At 41.9% G+C, this 22633-nt stretch overlaps 1 protein-coding gene across 1 annotated transcript in view; it reads left to right on the forward strand.

Annotated features, from left to right (window-relative positions):
- The window catches only part of PDIA5 (protein disulfide isomerase family A member 5), a 122262-nt gene extending 110954 nt beyond the window's left edge, over positions 1-11308 (forward strand). The window contains exons 17-18 of the mRNA XM_033516099.1: positions 6485-6619; positions 9071-11308. Of these exons, the coding sequence (XP_033371990.1) occupies positions 6485-6619; positions 9071-9151 (216 nt within the window). The 3' untranslated portion in view covers positions 9152-11308. The remainder of the gene's footprint in view (positions 1-6484; positions 6620-9070) is intronic.
- Positions 11309-22633: the final 11325 nt, after the last annotated feature.

Raw genomic sequence — 22633 nt, forward strand, 5'->3', positions numbered from 1 at the left:
GGAGACTTTGAGTCTTTACATTGGAATTTTGAAGATGAGCAGAGCTTGAAGCTGTTAAATACGTGTCTCTGGCTCTGCAGATTGACTGCAAGGGGGTGGTTTTGGCGCAGAACCCCCGTCTCCCCTGGGGCTGTGTGTAATGCTCTGTACTTTTTCATCATCTGCACTGCTGGAGTTGGAGTTCAAAAATGCACTGCTCAGAACATTGGCCCCAAATGTCAGCTCTTGTTGGCCACGTCACTGCTGGTGGATTTAGCCAGAATCCCCAACCTGCTCGCTGGCCTGGGACAGTCCTGTGGCTGCTGCAAAACATGGCTCAGGCTGAGACCCACAAACCTCCAGTCTTTCCATCTTCCCAGAGAAATTCAGTGCCAGTAGGACCAGATCAGTAGAGAGGCTACACCAGTGGCAGTGAGCATATTGTTTCTGTTCATTAAAAGGGAAAAAAAAGTGGGGGAGCAAAGCCATCTAGAGCATTCTTAGCTTGGGGTGCTTGGCCTTAGCACACAGCTGCCAGGTGAAAGCCTTTGGCCAGTGATCCACAGCTCGAGTTCTGGCAGTGACCAGTGAACGTCGGAAAATGCAAATTAGCTGAACAGATTGAAGAGCAGGGAAGCATGTTCACTAACTTCTCCACAGTCTCTCTTGAAAACTGAATCTTTTTAAAAAATCTGCATTCTGCCCTTTGGCTGATCCTAAAGTCAGCTTGAGGGAACTGATTTGTGATGTTCCAGGTTGGATTTGCTGAAGGAAAGCTCTTGACTCTTCAAGGCCTCTCAGTAACAAATCTCTGGCACTCCTGCAAAGGGGCTGCACTTTGACCAATATTCCTATTTTCACAGGAGACTGCTCCTGTACAAATGCATTGACCCAAGTCAGAGCACCACAGCTGGATTCTAGTGAGTTCCCACAGAAACAGCTGTGGCAGCAATTGCTGGAAAGGGTGCAGCAAATGGGGTGAGCTGGGGTGTTAGTGGGTCAGTCAGCAGTGAAACTGCTGGGTCCTCAGTGTGTATTGTGAATCACAGTTTAAAATTACTATACCAACCAAATGAGTGTACAGCATTATTCAAGTGAGTTAATATTTTAGTTTGGCAAGGAATTTGATCCCTGTTTGCTTAAAAAGTAGGTGTTGAATTTCTTTTTAATTAGACTCGTTAAATATGGTGATATTAGCACTGTCCATCATGTTGTACTAATGGATGTCCCCTTTGCAAATAGGCCTGCTTTGAGAACAGCTGATCAACTGCACCTCCTGTAATGATGCCATGCCACATCTGGGCAATAATGAATCTCCCATTTGCAAGGCCTTTCACTTCAAGAACAGTAGCTGAATTGCAACAAGTTTTAGCAGACCAGTCCCTAACTGCTGTTAGGATCCAGAACAGGTGATATAAATAGAAACCTATGGAGTAATCATAGGGAAGAATGCACATCTATCTTATTTATAGGTGCTTTTAAGACATTTGGCAATAACAGACTTTTTTACTAGTAATCAGGTAATTGTCATCTGGAATTGATTATATTTTTAAAATGTTGTTTGGAAGCATTTATTTCCATGCTGCAATTTTTTTTTACTTTTTTTTTTAAGCTTATCAAATATCATTCCTCTCTCAAATCAATATTCAGTTAGCTGTTCACTTCCATTTTCATAACAAAAGTCAATATTAGCTCTAGCAGAGATTTATTTTCTTGAATCAATAAACCAGTGTGTGGCAGTACATATTTTAACAGAAGAGCAGCTAGGATTGCAGGGGGTTATTTTTACTGTATCATCACGTGGTGACTGGGAGGCAAACTGTTAAAAAGAAAGCTTTAAGAACAGAAAGGAGGAGTTACCTGGAAGGTCAAGGGATCCCACTTTCAATTTTCTACACATCTGTTTGAGCCGTTGAATGTAATTGTGTTTCTTACCTGTAAGATCCCTGTAGAGCAAAAAGTTGTTTCATAATTCTGTTGGAAGGGAACAGTGATTTCTGATGTATGATTAGATTATACTGCCAGTACTTCTTTTTCCTTCTAACACTTATTAACAAAATAAGGCATCACCCTTCTGTTACAGTTGGGGCACCTGGAGATCAGTGATCACATTTTCAGCATAGCTCCACTTCTACTGAAGCACCTAAATGAAAAGTTCTGGTTTTTGCAACTGTTCAGCTTCTGTCATCAGTCCTCTTCCTCTGAAAAATATGCCATGCTCTGTTTCCCCCGAGCTGCTCGTACACTGCTCACAGTCTACTGCCATGCTGAGTTAAGTTTGCAACTCTGTAGTTATGCTCCTGATTTTTTGGTAGAACCATGAAATGTGGGATTCCTTCTTCAAGTAAAGATATTTTTCAGACCCAGGTGTTTCTAGACTCATATTAACCTATGCTGACTATGAAGAAATGCATAGTTATTTGGTGGGTTATTGTTGTTGCTGTTATCATTATTGTGCATTACTGTACATACTCACCTGATACTATTAATTATTATAGAGTGCATACCATTTGTGAGGTAAAATTAAAAAAGTTGGATGTACTCCAAGAAATTTCCTTTGGGGTTCACAGTCTCTGATTATCTTTTCATTTGATAACATTTCTATTCGTGCTGCAGCTACTGAGCAGCATTGGCTCTGAAGAAAGGACGTGTATATAATGATGTATTGTCAATATCTAAGGCAGCAGAGCTTTGGGTTATACAGAATCCATAATCCCGTGGAGTTTTGTGCATGTTGCAGATATAGCACTTACAGCTTTTTCTCCCTGAAATATTTTTTCAGTGGATTTTCCCTTCTGGTTAGAGGAAAGCTCAAGAAATTAAATTTTAGCCCTAACAATCAAAATCTCTGTAAAATCAATCTTGCCTTCTGAAAGCTGTTACACTGGATTTTTCCATAATGGACATATATATATACACACAGACAATAAATGTTAGACCAGTGTTAGCAGAGTTACTTTCTCTCACAGGTTTTTTTCTCCCTTGATGAGAGGGAATTTGTGAGAGGTGATGCCAAGTGTCTTGGCTCCTGGGCACCTATTATGGATGTGTTATGCTTAATATGTCTGCAGTTTTGGGTTGAATAAACTTAGTAGGTTCTCAGGTCAAAGCATGTAGTTCTTTCTAACCTCCAGTGCACTTCTGTGTTGCTGGTAGTTGAATGTGAAGGTCAGTTCTGAGAGGAATATTCTCCAGAAGCCTTTAACCACATTTTGAGAGTAGTTTTTTTGGTTTTTTTTTCAGTTTCCTTCTTTAGTGAAGGAGAAAAGCTGACTGTTGCTAAGAGGGTTGAAAATGATGGGAACTTTCCCTACAGTGTGTACCTACAGTGTACAGTGGCTCTCTTGAGCCAGGATTCTGAATCTTTTTACATGCAGCCTTTCAGTACAGCCATGCAGGAATTCACTCTGGTAGGACAGACCTCTGTCAGCAATGGAGCTCCTTATTCACAGTCCATGAAAACGCAAACAGAAAGAAGCAAAGGGCATCAGTGCTATTTGCTGAAATTCTGGTGTGTCTCAGAGTTCAGCAGTCTGGAGTTGATGGAATGGAGATGAGAATTGGTCCTCAGTCCAGAAGTGTGTTTTGCTACAAGTGTTTTCCAGCATCACTTTTCTCTCAGTGCACTATATTTGATCTTCCGCTGTGAGACACGCAAGACAATTAGGACTGTGATGCTATGATAATGAGTGCACAGAGATGGTAGCAACCTCTATATTTAGGCTGCCTTAACATTTCCACTCTAAAGTAATCACTCAAGCTCTCCTAAGTACTCTTACTCAGCCACTGTTGGCAGCAGGCATTGAAATGCAGCCTCAGATACAGTCTTGGGAATTAGATGTTCCTCTATGAAATTTTGCTCACGTCTGTATGAGTTACAAGGCTTTTGAAAATCACCGTTCCTCTTCTCTCACTGGCTGTAAAAATAACCAAACGTGTGTGTTCTGAAGAGCTGGGCTCAAAATAGTGTTTGCAGTGGTGGGACTGTGTGGGAGCTTGCTTTAGGGGCATTGCAGAGAGGACAGACCCCCAAATGCTATTCCAGATGCACCATTAGACTTGTTGTATTAGACACAGCACTGGGCTCGTGGCTGCTGTGGACAGACTTAGACTGGGATCTTTGTGTGCACAACTAATGCGCAGATGGGCCAGCTTATGTGCTGAAGAGGAGAGCTGTATCTCAGGGACACTACTGAGCATTTCTGTCAGAAGGCATCTCTTTAACATCCATCAGTGTGTTCCGAGGCAACAGGTGAAGATGTTCTGAACAAGGTTAACAGCGGCTTATAGCATTGCATTCCTGCACTGCACTCTCTCCTCACTGGGGGCTGTTTTCACAAAAGCCTTTTGCAAATTAAATTGGACTCTTTGCTCCAGCCAGTACAAGTTTAGATATTTCCAGAGGTACAGATAAAAAGAGTTTCTCTTCCTTCTTCCCTTTTCCTTCCAGTGTACTAAAAACTAATTTTCTTAATCTCCAAGACACTAAGAGCAGATGGGTCATCAGTCACAACAGTTTCATGTCTCAAACCAGCTACTAAGATCTGGATGACATGCATACCTTCCTTTTTTTCTGGCTGTAATATCTCCCTGTGTGATATTTAGAGCAGTGAGAAAAAAGATTTTTTTATTTATTCTTCTAGTTTTTAGGAAATCAGGACTTCTAATATTCTTTCTGCCTTCATGCTGTGTCATGAAATAAATGTTTGTCTCCTTTCTAAGCATTTCCTTACACAGAAGTAGCCAATAGAGCTCTAAATTTTAGCTGGCTGCTAAGGTCAGGAAGGCAGAAATACTTAAATGAAATTCTTTTGCAGTTTATTAGTCCTAACCTTTTATTTAAATTTGCCCTGAATGTGTAGGAGTCATTGTGTTTACAAAAAGGAAAAAAAATGGCATCATATATGTTTTTAATGGCTCTCAAGAGTCCTGGTTCTGTAATAGCCTTATTAATGTTTAAAATCAGAAACCACATATTTAAGGTAAGAACACTGTTCACTTTATCTAGTACTTCCCACTTGAAGACCAAGCGAGATCATACCGAGTGTTGTCTTGTCAGGCTTTCAAAGCCAAAACAAAACAAGCAAATTAACTGAAGTTGGCTTTGCCAATCTCTTTAATTACTGCTAGGATAATGAGATCAGGTTTTCTCATTTTGACAGTGTCACCATGAAACAGGAGGGCTTTGTGGAATATTAAGTGATCTTTTAATTATGGAAGAACAGTTCAACCATAACACTAAAGTCATGCAAGCAAAAGGTATTTTGATCAGTTGTTTGAAGGAGGCTTGTGGAACGGAAATTTCAAATTAAGATGTGTCTGCTATGGAATTAGCACTTGATAAATTGTAATCCACAAAAAAGTTGCAAGAAGTTGTTCCTCTAATTTGTCTGTTTTCTTTACAGAGGTTGTACTTTACCATGCTTGCCCTTCAGCAGGGCCTGGCTTGGGCCGTGAAGGCAGAGCTCATGTGAGCAGCCTGCACTCAGAGCCAAAACTGCTGCTCACAGGAGCAGTCAGGATGAAATCACAGCACAGGGCTCAGTTGCTTTGATTAAAAGCCTATGAATTACATTTTGTTTCAGCATCAGAACTGTTAAGGGCAGCCCCTCCTCAATACTTCACAGAGGATGTGAATGTTCGGAGGTGCTGCTCTGGGGCTGTGAGGCTGTGTTTCCTGGCCTGTGGAAGCAGGCAGGGACTGAGGGTGTTGTTCCACTGTCAATAGGCTGCAAGTGTGGCAGGCTCTTTCCTACTCAGGGTTTGTCTGTGTGACAGTAGCATCTAGAGGTTTCAGAAGGAATTAAAGCCCACTTTGCTAATGGCTGCATATAATGTACAGTCCTGGAAGAAGAAAGGAAAGGAAATACAAATCCAGGCTGAGATTGTAAGCAAGCACCCTTTTCCTCTATGTGCAGTACTTGATAGATGATGCTCTGGCCTCTCACCCATCCCCATTTGACCTTGGAAGAACTGCATGGAGTTTAGAAAAGCTATTTGGAGTAGAAATCGTTGGTCTGTGAATAGGCTGTGTAAGTGACCAGCCACATTTGGTGACTTTTCCGAGCGTTACCCGTGCCACAGGAATGAGGTTGGATTAGGTGGGTCATTACTGTCACCAAAGCCACTGTCACTGTTCATCACTTAAAACCAAAGTAGAGGAAAAATCTTGTAGCATGACAGAGCTGTGACCACTGTGCCTGGATTTGGTTTTATTAATCCAGCCTGTGGATATTCCCGTTCAGGGTCTAACGCAGAGCTCAGTGGGAAGGCGTGAAGGTGATTTTCTGCTCTGTGAGTTGAACGTGCTGTGCAGCTGCACAGCCCAGGTGATGACCATGCTCTGCTCTCCCTGCACAGCTGAGCCCTTACAGAAGGATGCAAGAAGACTTGGCTCTCTCAGTGCTAAGGCTAAGCTGCATCAGCATCACCATGAAATGGGCTCTTGCTTCATCTCTTCATCTCTTCTTCTTCTCCTGCCTCAGTGTGATCTCTTGTGTTTCAGATTGCCTACGCTGCAGTGGACTGTGCCAAAGGACAGAATCACGACCTGTGTAAGCAGGAGGGGGTCGATGGCTACCCCACCTTCAACTATTACAACTACGGGAAATTTGTGGAAAAATATACTGGAGATCGAGGGGTAAGTGAAAGCAGGAGTCATCACCTGGTACAGGGAGGAAAGTCTCCTTTGCCTGTCCTGCCTGGCAAATGAAAACTGCCAAGTGAATTTTTACCATGCTGTCTTACATGGATGAATCATAGTGTACACACCCCTGTACATCTCTGCATTAGGAACACTCTTGGTCTATTTTTAGGAACATAAGAAGGGGAAAAAGGATTAGATTTGGTAATACTCTTTGTATATTTTATTCTTTAAGCTGAAGTCTGTGAGTGAGTTTGGACTGAGTGAAAGGGAAGGGTTTATTGCATGTGCTGCTGGCAGAAATGCCAGAATATATGGGACTTAACTCCTGTCAGTTCTGGATCGCATGGACTCTGCAAATGTGTTACAGGTCTGCCAGGCTGCCAAATGGTGACAGACCATTGGTTTTATAGTCAGGACAAAGCTGTCCTTTGGAGACTAGAGGAAAGTAAATATCTCATTTGCCCTAAATCAGATTCACTCCTGGCACTCAGAATGGGAAGACAAATCGTGCCATCTACCCCTGGGCTGAAGTTTCATTCTTTTGTCCTGCTGTGGCCAGCTAATTATATGCCATGAGTGCAAGAATTGGGGGCAGAAATGGCATAATGCCCTCAGTGGTTGTAAAGTGCCTGAAAATAAGGAAGCAATTCAATTATTTGTGGGCCACCTTTGTTGTAACCTCCTAGAGGGAGGTTACTTCTCAGCAGCCATTGATTGCCTGGGGTCTGCAAGAAAAACTTGGGGTCTTTGAGCCATGCAGTGATTTTGAAAAAAAAGATTGTTGCCTGAAAGTTATTGCTGCCATTAGAGCTCAGAAAATTATATAAAAGCATGAATTAAAAAGCAAGGTTTTGAGGTTCTCTATTAGTCAGGATCTTGGGGAAGTCTTCATGGAGCCTTGCCTTCCATTTTTCTTCAGCATCCTTGGACTCCAGTAATTACCATTTCATGGTGCTGATCCAGCCGTTGTTATGGATACTGTGTTTAGTTCGAATTCTGGATCTTTTCTTAAAAGTAAAGATAGGTGCAGTAGCCAACGCTTGAAGTAAGATTTCAGCTGCAGTTTTTGCATCTCTAACCCATTCTTAGAGAAATGATATCTGAAAGGAAGGATCCATGGTGGTTGATAAAAAAAATTTATATCGAACACAGGAGTGCTCTGAGGCCACAGGAGTTAGGAGATGTTTATCCATATTGTTGAAAGTGGACTAACATATCCCCTTTATGCAACCAACCCCTTCTTGGGTAAAAATTACCCAACAGGAACATCCCAGTCTCTCTGCTGATGGCAGCTCTGTTCCCCTTCCACCTCTGAGGGCCTAGGGTCTTCTGCTTGTGCAGCACTAAATTGGGGTTTGTTACCTCTTATCCTGGTTCTGCTGGAGGCAGTGCTTAGTACAGTGTCTGTCATGGGGCTGTTGATTGCCAGATATCTCCAGGTGACAAACGGCTGAAGCTTGCCACTTCATTTATTTTCAGTGGAAGAATGGCAAATAGTTTTAGAAAAGCTTTTGGTTGTTCAGCCTCCTAAAAGCTTTCCAGCCTTGTGATTTGGTTTGGGTTTATTTGGTTTTGTTGTTCCACAGTATTGTTTTTCGTCTTTAACTTCTGTTAGTTCCTCTCTACCTTTAGTATTTTCCGTCTTCATCGCCATTTTTGAGTGGTGTGTCCTGTGATTGTTTAAATGCAAAAATGCTCAGATTGGGTGGGAGCAGAGTCACCCAAAAAACATCAGTGTTAGGGGTACCCAGTACAAGGGTATCCCACCACAGGTGTTCAGACCTCCACCCATCTGAGCCTTCTGAAATGCCTGAGAGCTCTGTTCACAGCTTTTCTTGGAAAAGGAAACTGTTGGCATTCAACAGCCTTAAATCATAAGTTGTTGAAATACAGAGGTTGGCATCTAGACAACTAGGTTTGAAATTTTTGATAATAATTTTAATAGTAACTTGAAAAAAAAGGTAATTTCCATCTTTGGAATGTTTGGAGGAGGAAAATTGTGATCAAAACTATTAGAGGGTGGCAAATGTGTGTATAGTCAACAAAGAATGCAGCTTTTAAAAGGACACAAATAGCATACAAAGGCAGCTTGAAAATGGTTTTTGAGTGTTTCCAACAAAAAGGTATCAATGGCACTTCTAGTGACAGATTTTACCTTGTCCTCTGAGTTTTAGAGACCTTCTTCTCTGTGTCCCATCTCTTCAAAGTTTAACACGTGGGATGTGCATGGATATTTTCCCCTTGCGGTGGAGCAGCACTGGACCCGAGCATGGCACGATGAGGCAATGCAGAAGCAGTAGTTTCTGTTCAGCTGTGGGTACAGAAACTAAATAACTGCTCCTTAGTTTATATTCTGCTGGGAAACAGAAGCTCAAAGTGTTCTTGATGCATTGTTTTGCTTTGTTGGTAAAAATATGACCCATATTTTTCTTCCTTCAAAACCAGGAGTCTGGATTCACCGCTTTCATGCGAACCCTGAGAGAAAGAGATCATGAAAGAGTAGGAAAGAAGAAGGATGAATTGTAGTTTCTGCCTCAAAAGAAGCTTTCCGCTGCACTGTGAATGGTTCCAGGTCTTTTGTTGATGCACCTGAGACTTCACGTATTCTCAAGACAGAGACTTTTTTTTATAAACAGCCATGGCCATTTTGTACAATTTTGAAATAAAGTGAAACCACTTGATTTTTAAAAGGAAAATAAATTAGAATGTTGCCATAATGTTTTAAAGAAAACTTAGCATTTTCTCTCATGTTGGGAGACTATGCCCACTGACACTCCTATGCAATATTTTTGTAGTCTGTAATGTGTCTGTAGGTGATGTTGTTTGTTAGGGTGAAATTTTTGTTCCGGTATTGCAGTACATGTGAAAAACAAAGGGGAGGGGACACGGTTTGGTTTGGGTTTCCTTTGTTATGTTTTGTTTAAATCAGTGCAGGAAAATGGGATTTATAAGACACAGATTTATTCAAATGAAGTTTTACATTCTTGTGAAATAGTTACATGTTCTTGACTGAGATTTGGGGGGAATAATTTTAAGGTGCTCAGGGATAAATAAGGTATCTGAGTTAATGAAGACATTAACATTGACCAGTCCAGATCTGTTAATTTCATTTAAACCTCTCTGGTCTTTAAATCAGAACTGTTTACATACCTTTATAAAATGTATTGAATGAATTAAGCCACACATTAAAAATCAGCAGAGCATGAGTGAAATCAGACTAAACCCTCCTTTGGCATCAATACTGTCAATATATCTGTAAGTTATGGCAGGAATGACTGTCTTATAGGGGTACCTGGTTACTCTTATAGGGTACACAGTTTCCCTTCAAGTTACAGTTGGGTCATATCAAATATGTGTTGTAAAGTGTTATGTTCAACTGTTCTGAGAAATGCATAATACTAAATGCATAATACTTCTGGTAATGCAGTAATTGTGTGTATTACCTGTTTACATTCCAAAAGTTTATCTGCATTTGTAGAATGGATTTTTCCTTTTTGCTCCATAAGGAGTTGCACAAACAATCTCTCTCTGACAGTCATCCCTATAAAACCTGTATCAGCAGCAGCTGAAATGTGTTACACTTTTGATGCCTAAAACAACAAAAAAAGTTGATCTGGAGGTACTTCTGTCTTCACAGGAGGGGAGAGGGAGGGGCAGGAAGTTGTGATTCACTTTGAACTAAAAATAAATTTTAAAAAGGACAAGTATTTTTATCATTAATGAGCCTTGTTCAGTTTCTTCCCCACTGGGTGAATGACCACAGCTGGTGGTGACTTGGGAAGAGCCAGCGCACGCAGGATGAGTTCCCATCGCTCATGGCTGGCACATCCCAGTCTTGGGAGTGCTGGGCAGCATTGCAGGTATGTGGTGGTGTGAGGGTCAAATTCCCTCTGCCCTGGCACTCCAGGGGCCCAAAACAGCTTCTCACAGTAGAGAGCTGTGACCTGGGTCTGAAACATACCTCTTGCTCCTCAGTCTGCCTGTCTAGTTTCCTTCTAGTTTGGGTATGCAGGCTGTGCTGAGGGGCTGCTCAAGAGGTGAATGGCATCTTACCTCCTTCCTGGGTTTTCTTCCTTCTCTCTCTTGCCTAATTAATGGCACTGTATGTTTGGCAGCGTTAAGCTGCTGAAGCCATTAGTGAGTATTGTGGAATACCAGTAGCCTGATTGGCCTTGTATGGTAGCCAGCTTGTTAACCAGGACATCAGATGGAATGGCAATGGAGCTGGGCCAAGTATCCTCTCTTATTAGGCACCTGATGAGCCTCTTCACCCAAAAAAATCAGCTGCCTGATAATACATAATATCATAGAGTAAAAGTGGCTTAATTTATGAAGACTCTTACTCTTCTTTTTCCCTTTTGTTTAGCATGTTTACTTACGTTGTGTATAGCACTTTTGCAGAAGATCATGATAATTCTTTATTTCAAGCTATCCTCACGTAAGTAGCAGGCACTCCACCCTGCTTATAGGAAACAATACATATTGATGCCATTTGATCTCAAACAGGAATTCTGCTTTTAGCAAACTATCAAATATGATCAGTCCAGAACTTGCTGCATCTCTTTTGATCGCAGAGTCAAAGCAGCTGGCACTAATGAAATACAGCCTCCAGAAAATGTTGAGCATTTCTGTGCATAGGCTGTGCCTATGTTTGTGCTAATTGGTGAGAAATGTAGACTTCTTCAAAAATAAGAAAGAAAAAAATGATAGCTTGCCAATGGTGACTTCACTAGTCAGGATCATTCTGAATTATAGGCTTTAGTAAATGTTTAGGATAAGACAATTGCACACTGTGCTTCAGACCAGTAATTCCTTACAGTTGGTTACACCATAATAAAATTAGGAATTCTCATTTTTCCCTTCAGACTTTTGTCAGTTACTTCTTGGACTTGGGCATTCATTTTTTTCTTGGCTAAATTAAAAATGTGTTGTGCATGTGTTAATGCACAAATATAAAATATTTGAGAATAATTTACCTTCTGTTACAGGGTCATGACTCATCTGGTTTATGGTCTGAATGGTTTTTGAAAAATGCAGTTCTGAACACCATAAATGATTACATCAAATGGCTGACAAAAGCCTTAGTTACTGTGAACTAGAGTGTACCAGGAGCTCAGAGCTCTGCTTTCAAGCCTTTTTAATTAGTAGGCCAGGTCTGGATATCAGTCACACTGTTTTAGTTCTGTTGCCTCCAGTAAAGCAAAAGCTGCTGTTTATATTTGCTAGTGAAGTCACTTTATGTTTATATTCACATCAGTCACCTTGAAATTGAAGTATGTTGTTATTTTCTACAAACTGTGAATGGAAAATATATGTAAGAGCTCTTATTTTCTGTATTTAAATGGTTGGTCATTTCACACATCCAGACTTCCCAGCCTGTCACAGTAGATGTGTAGCCCAGGCGTTCATAATCACACAGGAATTTCTGCTGTGGTTAAAAGTGAGTAATCTGGGCTTTCAAGTCATGAATCATTTATCAGCAAGAAACTTAATTGCTGATAACAAATGGTTCGCAGTGAATCAGAGATTCTGCTTTTGCAATTACGGGTTTGGTCTTTCAGTCTTTTTAAGGTGTGATTCAAAGGTCTTGGACATCCGCTACATAGTTAACCCTAAGAAGATTAAATCTTGTCGAGGAAGAGTAAAACGTGTACACAGCAGAGAGGCTGAGCAAGGATTGTGCATCACTTTGTTCCCCAGTGTTGGCTTAAACAAGATATAAATAGCCCACAGGGCTGTGTTAGTCCTGCTAACCAAGACCAAGAGATGAAGGGCAGCAGGGCCAAGAATTTTGTGCATACTGGAAGCTGGAGAGGAAATGGTTTTCCCAATAATGAAAGAGCCTGAGATGTTGGATTTGTTTCATCAGCCAAAAGGAGGGAAAAGGAGGGAAAAGTTCCCAGAAGAGTGAATGCTCTGGGATATGGCAAACACAAGTTGGGAGTCCCAAGATGAGCATAAGCTTCTATCCCAGCCCCTGCAACCCCAGAGGATGATGTGGTTCTGTTGTAATCCATCTATCTCTGACCCAGTAACTATGTCCTTACTTGTTCAAACCAGAGCAACTCCTTCAAGAGAGACTGGAAGAGACTTGCTTTCCAATCTGAGCCAAGAAAAGCAGCCTAACAAATCTCCATTTCCTCTTTCCTCCCTGTGTAAAATTGCATTTTGGATCTGACAGTCACGTTGACCCTTAAGCCCCTCCTAAATAGTTGCAGTTGGGTGAAAAAGCCTTGGGAATTTTTCTAAACTCCCACTCAGACCAAATTAAGTCCCCAAATCTTGCTAACTTAAAATCCTTTTGATAGGCATCTGCAAAGATAGATTGGTATTACTGGTGAAAAAAGATTAGAGGTAAGGCCTATGCTGTTGCAGCATTTAATTTGGGAGTGAAAAAGCAGATAAAACTCCCATCATGAGTAAGCTCTAAGAGAATGCTTCAGAGAGTCTTGTTTCAGATGGAATTGCTTTATGGGTGATTTTGATTTTAGAGGCGAACTGCTTTTCAAAAGAAAAGTCAAGACCTGGCGACATAGCCTACAGATGTTTAGTCTGTTTGCCTTTTAAAAAATTAAAATCAGAATCACTTTCCATATTCTTGATAGTGCTATATTACAAGAAAGAAATGTTGGCTACATGGATTTCCTAGAATAACACTGAACCCCTGCCAACTGTGTTTTACAAACTATGAAACAAGCTATTTGCTCTAAACAACACTCGGGGGAGTGGGGACTGCTGCCCATGTGCACCTCGTTTTAATTTAATAGCTTACTTTAGTGTGATTGGGCCTGTAATGGAACACTGGGATTGCAGGAGTAAACTCTGAAAAGTGGGAGGTGGGGGGAAAATCAGCTTTTATCAGCAGGTGTTGAGCACTGTAGCCAAACGCTGGCATTTCCTTTGCCTTTGGCAGCCCAGCATCCCTGAGTGTTCCATGGCTCTGCGGGATCCACAGGAGTGCAGCCCTTTGGCTAATCTGGTTGTGCACATTACTGCTCTGTGCTGGAACTGATTGGAAACCAGAATTTTTCCCATTAGTTTCTTTGACTGTCCATAAGAAAATACTATGTTTTCTCTGCACATCCTGCTTTTATTTACAGAGCCAGGAAGGAGGATACCTGGGTGTCTACAAAGGAAATGAAGCCAAGTGTTATTTTTTCTGCTGGCAGTCAGGATTCCTGGGGACTGACCATTACTGCTGAATTACTCCCTGCAAAGCACTGTCAACTGGTGTGGCTTTTGCAAGGTTTTGGAAGGTACTGTGTGGTGCAATATTGCAAAAGATCTCAGTATCCAAGGCAGCAATTTCCAGCCTCTGGTTTCCGAGGAGTTAAGCTGAAGTGTAAACTCTGTCCATCAGCCCAGTGTAGTTGGTTTTGAGATAGAAAAAAAGATGGTCTGTTAGCCCAAAATTTAGGAAATCACAGTTCTCATGCAGGCCCATGGGATGTCTGGGTGTTTCCACACAGTTGCCCTGGTCCTTGGTTTGTAAGATTCCTGCCCCTGGCAGTCATGTCCTCCTACCCAGAGCCGTCGGCACTGCTGCAGGGAGACAGCTCTCCTGAAGGAACAGTTATTCTGTGTTTGCTTAGAAAGCATAATAGGGCTAATTATTCTCATTAGCTTTGAGCCACTAATAAATTATCTTTCCTATTGCTCTTCCATCACTCTGTAATGAGAACCATTTAGCCAGATTTTGCAGATACTGCTTGCTCCCTCTCTACAGCATGATTCCCTGCAAGCATTCATCATAGGAAAAGAGCTACGTGAACAAAATCTTTTCAAATTAGTCTCTGGTGCCCCAGTTAAGTGGGTGTCTACATCGCAGGCATGCAGAAGAGCCTTCTTCATTAATATGTGCAATTCTGTGCGAGCTGATTAGCTCTTGCAGCTCATTTGATAGCAAATGTGTAAATCCGTCACACTCTAAATGCCAAATATGTGCACAGCTAAATTATGGAGAAGTAAGAAACTGCAAGAGTTGGGAGTCTTTATTTGGAAAAAGAGGTCCTTATCCCATGCATTAAATTGGAGCTCTGGGTTCATCTAGAGCATTCGTCACTCCTCTGCTTTGTCATTTTACTGCTGGCAAAATGAATAATTCTTCGTGTCGTGTTGCTGGTTCTTTCAGGATGTGTGGGTGTTTAATTTGGTGCCCAATATTTGTAACAGACACCTGGTATCCAGCCTGAGTTCCCGTAAGACAACAGTCATAGCACAATGCCATCTTCCTTGTACAGGACAGGAAACCAATCAGTTACAACTATGTATTATTAATAATGTACTTACCATCACTTCACTTTTTTATTATTATTTTTTTTTTAATTTTTTTTTTTATTGTAAAAATCTCATTAAGAAAAGGAGGGGAATGAAGTTAATTTTTTTTACTGTCCGTGTTTTTTAGCCAGGGCAATGCTGCATAGTGTAATTAATGTCGTGGTGCATCTGCCAGCTCAAGGGAAGCACTAAAGAGTGTCACCTGTCAGCAGGGAGGGGTTGGTCTGCTGCTGCAATACAAGTGCCCTCGGCCTGTTAATTCTGGGACCAAAGAAGGAAACTGGCCTTAAGAGCTCCTAATTTATGCATGTTTTTCCTCCTCTCCATGCCAATTAGCTACAGAGCCAGCCCAGCCTCAGGGCCTGGACACACCAGCTCAGGGCAGCCAAGCACCCTTCTGTTTTATTTTCTCTCAGCAAGTAGAGAAATTGCAGTGTGAACCCAGCCTGACCTCCAACATATTTTGGCATTACCTTCTGGGCATACAGGCTGGGGGAAAAGCTTCCTGCTTCCCACTTCCCAAAAGTTCTGGCGTGGGAAGCTGTCTTTCTCCAAGCTGAGCAAACTCTTCAGAGAACATTTCCTAGGAAAATGTGCAGTACAGTAATGGATCTCTGATCCTGGAGCCTCCAGGTTGATGGTGAGGGGATGCTTATTACTGTACCCCACCCCACAAGCACTGAACAGCATGAGCACATCCAGTATTTCCACATCCCCAAATGCACTGAGACCTCTCCAAGGGTGTAGGCTTTGCTTACCAAGACAGCTCTGGGTTAGTCTCACCTGCAGTGGGTGCACAGTCCTCCCCAGCGGCAATATGGGTGAGAGGCTCTTTCTTTTCCCTTTACACAGAAAGACAAACATCCTTTAAGGCAGTTCTTCCCTGATCCAGTGGGAGGTGAATGGGGCCACAGGAGAGGTGCTGTAGAAATGCAGAGATGCTGCACAGTGCTGCCTGGTTCCATGCAATTCCCTTCAGACTCTGGGGTCCATTGTGCCTTCCACCTGCAGTACACCACAAAAGTATTGTCACTGCTAACCTTAAACTTAACTCTCTGCCAAAGCTTTTCTTAGGCAAAAGAGCAGCACAAGAGGAGCAGCTGCAGAAATCAAAGAAACAGAATTCACCGTGGAATAAAGTCATGTCTCTCTGACAAGGTACTGTAGTATGAGGTGCATTAGGTATATTTTGGATGGATGTATAATCTTAATTGTTGTGTATTGTTTGTGTTGTAATCCCAAGATCCAGGTCCTCATTATTCTAGATGCTGTACAAATATATAAGAGTCTGTCATGCATGGAAAGGCTTTTATTATGTAAATAGTCAGGTTGGGAAAAAAGAAGTAGTGTTATCTCTGTTTTACAGATGAGGCAGTGAGACCAAAAAAACCCAACAAAGCATTTTGCCCAAGGACACACAAAGTCTGTGGGTCAGCAGTGGACTTGAAATTCAAGTCTTGATTTAATTTCTTACTAACTCTTCTTTCAATTTGTGTATTGCCCACAACATAATTAAAATTAAGCACAAAGAAGACAAGACTCTGTGCAATTTATCTCTATCTGAAACAATCATGCAGCACCTCTCAGCCAAATCCTCCCCAACTCTTCGCTGTTTGTTCAAAACCTGTGTTTCTGCCATGCCCAATGCCCGTGATCACAAGTCACTGTACATGTTGTCCTCTGATTTTCTGCAACATGTATCAGTTGACTCTAAAGCTCTTCTGTTGCATGTGGGGCTGTGTCTCAGTTGGACCAGCCTGCCAAATTTTTATTCCAATCCTTTAAAAAAGTGATACTAACACTATTTAGAATAAAAAAAGATGCATATACATTTCTGCTGGGAATATAGAGTCAACCAATCTATAACTGCTGCTCAACACTATCTGCTAGTCCAAATTGTATATTGAGGTAAATAACTAATCTATACCAAAGACAAATAAAACATGGATTTTCACTGATAAAGCACAATATATTTTGTTTTGTGTACAGCAATATTTTATGTCATGCTTTTAGAAAGAATGTGGGAGGAGAGAGTTGTAAAAGTAATGACAGTCACTGGAAAGCAGAATAAAATGGAACAAGTATTTACTAGGCTAGATAATATCAAACTAATTTGATAGGTTTCTTTGACAGAGTAATTAATTAGCTAGACAAAGAAGGGAAATCGGGCTGTATGGATGTGAATAAAATAGCCGATGAGGAGCCGTGTATAAATTTCTATCTCCTGCATGGAGAACCCTGAGATTTATAGGGGAACTGCCAGGCATACATGTACATACAGGTATTGGAAGATGAGAAGCTGAACTGTACTGAAAGGGACTTATTCAGAGCTCCTAAACTCTAAGTCTTAAGACTGATTGTTATTATTTTCATCAGTGACCTATTTGGAAAACAGATCATAACAATACATTGAAGTCACCAAGTTAGGAGGCATCATCAGTGCAGAGAAAGTTCAGAATATCGCACAGAAAGAGCTGAACATCCTTGAAGAGTGAGGCCACAGAATTACTAAGGGAGGTAGCAGCAGACAAAATTCTGCAGGAAATCTCCAATAATGCTGAAAGATTTCATGTTTCAGTGCAGCATGGGCATGGAAAAGGCAACTGAAACTCTAAAATGTAGTAGGAGACACATTTGCAGCACAGCAAGGGAAGTATGAATATCCTTGACTAAGACCCTAATTAGATTTTGTGTGGAATAAAACACATTATTCTGATTGTGTTAAAGAAAGCTGGGTTCTTAATGAAATGGGTACAGCAAAGGGTACAATAAAGAGGAGACTGGAGAGCCTTCCATGGAAAGACAGCCTGTATAAAGGGCTTGTTTAGCCCAGCAGCTGAAGAGTGAGATGTGTTTGATTACTTTCTGTAAACACATCAGGTAGGGGAACATTAAGAGTAGGCCATCTGTGTGTATGAGCAAGTGGGTATAAATTGCCCATGAATAATTAAGACTATCAATTAACTGTTCTATATCTACTTGCATAGAGAGGGTGTAAAAATTATAGGAATGAAGCCATACCTAATTCTTTGGGAAGCTCCCAAAATGTATTAAACGGACCATGTGATCCAGTCGCCTGCAGTACCTGGGGACTGGATTTGATAACCCAGAAAGTCCTGCCCATCCTGCATCTTAGTGGGTTTCTATTACAGTGAGCCACCACCTCCATTTTATAGTCTTATTACAGTACCTATAATCCTTTCAATCCTAAGATACCTTTCTATCCTTCTGTATTAAATTTCAAATAGAACAACCTAACTGTGAAGTACAAAGCCATATGTGTTTTCTTTCTTACTCAATAAATTTGTTGTGGTGATTATCATAAACAAAGAAAAATTTCATTAGGGACTATGAGTTCTTTTAATATAAATTATAGTGTTCATGGCACAACTGTGCTGACAAATAATGATTTTTTTATTTATTTGAATTGTTCAAATGGCTCCTAATGAATTTTTTGGCCTCATGAAGTGATCAGCTTGGAATGACTTTCCCTTCTATGAAAATATTTAAATACAAACAAAGTCTGCCAATGTGTTCAATTACAGTCATGCAGGGAACTGAAGGGATTATGTGTACTAGGAGTATATTCATGTGGCTTTTCAGATCAGCTGCTTCTACCAAAAAGGGAATAAAGTAAGCAGCAAAGCCCCAAAGAGAGACCATCACTGTTGGAATGGCTTGGGACATGATCATTAGAAAAGCTCACTGTTATTTCCATAAGCCCATAATGCTTATGGCCTGGTAAATAAAAATACATTAACAACACATTGCTTTTCAAACTAACTGAGATGCAGTGTGAAGATTACTTTCCAGAAACAGGATGTTCTTCATGCAGGAGATCATACTGGGCCCTGCTGCAACAAGAGCCATTGGGATATCGCTGTATTTTGTTCTAACAGCTGCATTTATTACCAGTGAGAGACTTTCTGTGACATTATGAGGTTGATTCAGTCTTGCAAAGCCCTTGAGAGTTAAATACTAGTGTTCCAGGAAAGAAACTTGTGGGCCCAGTGCAGGATCTTAAGACTGAATCAGCAGAGGAGGTTTTTAAAAGAGAAGCAAGGAAATAAACTGCATATTCTGCTGATGATTTTTATGACCTTGCTCACACTTCTGCTGATGCTGTGTTAGCAAGAACAGTTCATTCCAATAAGTTTAATCCTTGCTCTTGTGATTATATACACAAGTTTCTCTAAAACCTCTAAAATCAAATGCAATTTTTTAGAGTGTGAAATTGTTAGAAAGTCACAGGCTTTTAGACAGTGCCGTGAATTCAGGAGCCTGAATAATACCTGCAGCTTCAAGCACCAAACTTTAAGAAAGATTTAAGAAAGAAAAAATGGTACAGAGAAAGGAGCAATAGAATGAGAAATGCGCAGTAAACAGAAGCTGGGCTATTTTTTTGCCTTTTGGGTTTGGAAGAAAAAAAAGAAGAGATGAAAACTTTGGGTTTGATTAATCTAAATCAGAGAAGGTTTTTATTTTCCCCATAAAAACAGTTACAAAGTGGATCAGTAATCTGATGTATTCCACAGTTTAATTTGCTGCAAAAAACCTGAAGCTGAATTTTCCTTTCAGAACTTTTTTGTTGCTCCTGTGACTCCATCACTGATGAGCACAACTACTGCCAGCTCCTCAAGCTTGGGGAAACCTGATTTTAAAATCATATTAAAATACAGTGGACAGAGCCTAAGGGTTTGTCTTCCCTACCTTTAGTCATCCAAAGCCGAGGCGTATAAATGCAGCTGGACACGTCTGCTCCCTGAAGTAACTGAGGAGAAATAGCAACAAAAAAGCTTCTTAACGGAGGGCAATTTCCAGCTCACTGAACTTCGGTGAGGTAAATCATGTCCTAACTCATCTCTGAGCATTTGCTGTTGGGCTTTGCTTTCAGCTGGCTGATGACACACTCAGCAAGCGCATGGCTGCTCTGTTTTGCTCATGCAGCAGCACCTCGCTGGCATTTCTGAGCGGTCTGGCACCGTGGGCACTCTTCTGTCACCTGTCCTTCCCATCTCTTCAACCTCTGACACTGTCCACACCTCTTTGTCTCCTCATCTCTCCTCCTCATTCTGAAACACCTCATTCCTGCACTTTGGCATCCCTTTGCACTGACTGGATTTTCCTCCTATGGATCTGTTTTATCTCTAGCTGCAGCTTTCACTAACGCATTCACTGCACGCTGCCCCTCTGACAATGTTTTACTGCTTCCGTGTCTTAGGGGAGTCAGTGGGACAAGAAAAAGACGCATTGTCAAGTGTTATGTGGCTTGTTAGCCATGCAAATTATTGAATAACAGATACAATTTAAGTTCACCATGAGAGCTGGGAGGGTTGGAGCTGCAATCACACTTCTGACTCTGCCACTATCTCCCTCAGTGACCTTGTGTGATTTATTTAACCTCTTGGGCCCAGGTTCACCTGAAAATAAAGAACAATGTGATTTTTTTTCCCCTTAGGAATCTTAACTAATATATTTGTATACAATATTGAAATCCTGTTTATGTAAATGAAAAATGCTTATCTTTTTTCTTTAAAACATTTATGAAAGGTTAAGAGAATTTTAGGGTCAAAAGATAAACATTTTGGAAGAACTAGAAAAATGGAAATTACACATGTAAGCACTTATCACAAACCTTTAGACAGCCTCTAATTAAATAATCACTAGTTCTCTGCATTACAGGAGATGCTATCATAAGCTGTTAAAACTGTGTAGCAGCTTGTAATACTGTGCACTCTGTTTATACAGGATAAGGACTCTCTGGAAATTATTCAGATTAATGTATCATCTTCTGTGTGCTTTACTTGTGCATAGTCAGTCAGGGTTGAGATGTTCCCATGCTCTGCTCTGCAAAAGCCTGTCTGGGAACAGTTTTTTCCTGACAGGCCAAGATAATGACTTGCAGATGCCAAACTGTGTATTCAGACACACAGATCTTCCATCCCTTGTGAGGCTTTAGCCAGACCTGTTGATGGTGCACAACCTTGGCAGTTCCTGCCAACAGCCAGATTTTGCTGAGAGGAGGATGCTCAGGAAAGGCTCTCCAGGACATCAGTTTTTCTTGAGCTTTTATGTTCAGAGAAAAACTACCTCACCAAGCAGGTGACCTCTCCTGCTATGGCTGCTCTGCCTACTGCTCCTTCCTTCCTCTACCACATCTCCATGCCAGCCCCACCTTCTGACCCCCCCCCTTCCTGTCTCGAGTCTGCTCTAAAAACAGTTTTTCCCTTTTTGCCAGTTCTCCCTCTTCCTCAGCCCCACAGCCACAGTTAATCCTGTACCCCTTGCTGTGGCACTGCTCGACTCAGAGAGCTTGAGCCCTTGGCTTGCTGAGCTTTGCTTGAAGCACAGAGAAGAAAGCCTGGAGACTGAAAGGGTGGAATTAATCTCCAGCAACAGCAATTTACTCTTCATTCTAAGATCCAAGAGATCCTTTTTCTTCACCTGAGTCACTGGAATAGGGAGTGAGGTGATGTCCCTCTGATATCCAGGGTTGCCATAGGTATCCACTTAAAATTGCTTGGAGAAGGCAGAGTTGAGACTGGAGGGCACTGATTTTCTCCAGCATCATCTTCCTGATCCCCTTGCTCCTGAGTAGAGCTCAGCAGAGTCCAGAATGCGAGGTGTGTTACCTCTATCCCAATGCTACTGTGCTACAGGCACTTGCATAGTGAAGTAGTAACAGATGAAAGGAGAAATTAAAAGGCATTAGTGAGAAAATAAGCTGCTTTCATTCGAGATTTGAGCCAACAGACTAAAACTGTGTGATTTGGTACGAAAACACTGAAGTTTAAGGGTGGTACAGGGAGAAAATTATCCTTGTATCGGTAAAGAAAGTAATTTTAAAATAGGAACCTCACTCTAGGGTTACTAATGTGGTTTGCAAACTTTCACTTTTCTATTGTCATTTATTATTGAAACATGCCCATTTGATTTGCTGGGGAATGAGTGAGTTTAGACTAGCATCTGGTCTCATCTCAGTGCACCTTTGCTGGTGGCTATTCTGTCCTCATCACACACGGGCCAGCAGCCACGCTTGCTGCCCCAGCAGAGGACCCCAAACACACCTGGTTATTCATACAGTGCCAAGCATATGCCAAGGGCTGTGTGACCCATGAAACCTGGTGGACACCAGCCAGCTGCTGTCAAAGTAATTACATGGAACAGCCCAAAGAGCATAGCTCCTAAAGCTCAGAGTGAATTATCCTGGAGGAGGCTCGGGGGTGACCTTATCGCTCCCTGCAACTCCCTGGGAGGAGCCAGGTGGGGGTCGGGCTCTTCTCCCAGGGCACAGGACAAGAGGACAGTTGTAAGATGCACCAGGGGAGATTGAGACTGGTCATTAGGAAGCACTTCTTCATAGAATAGGTGATTGAACACTCGACTGGGCTGCCCAGGGATGCGCTGGAGTCACCATCCTTGGAGGTGTTTGAGTAGACTGGATGCGGCACTCGGTGCCTTGGTCTGGTTGACATGGTAGTGTTGGGTCATAGGTTGGTCCCGACGATCCCGGAGATATTTTCCAACCCAATTCTATGATAAATCCAGCCTCAGAAAAGGCGAGACAGAGCTGGTGGTGGCTTCCCTGCTCCCACCCGGGCGGTGAGAGACAGCCTGGCCCGGGAGTCTGGCCGTCGTATCCCAGCCACGCAAGGGCGGCGTCCCCTTCGCACGCAGCGGCCCCGGGCCCCCCGCAGGCTCCAGCGCGGCTGCTCCAGCCCCGTGGGCCGA

The sequence above is a fragment of the Parus major genome, chromosome 7 (assembly GCF_001522545.3).
Source record: "Parus major isolate Abel chromosome 7, Parus_major1.1, whole genome shotgun sequence".
Classification (NCBI taxonomy): domain Eukaryota; kingdom Metazoa; phylum Chordata; class Aves; order Passeriformes; family Paridae; genus Parus; species Parus major.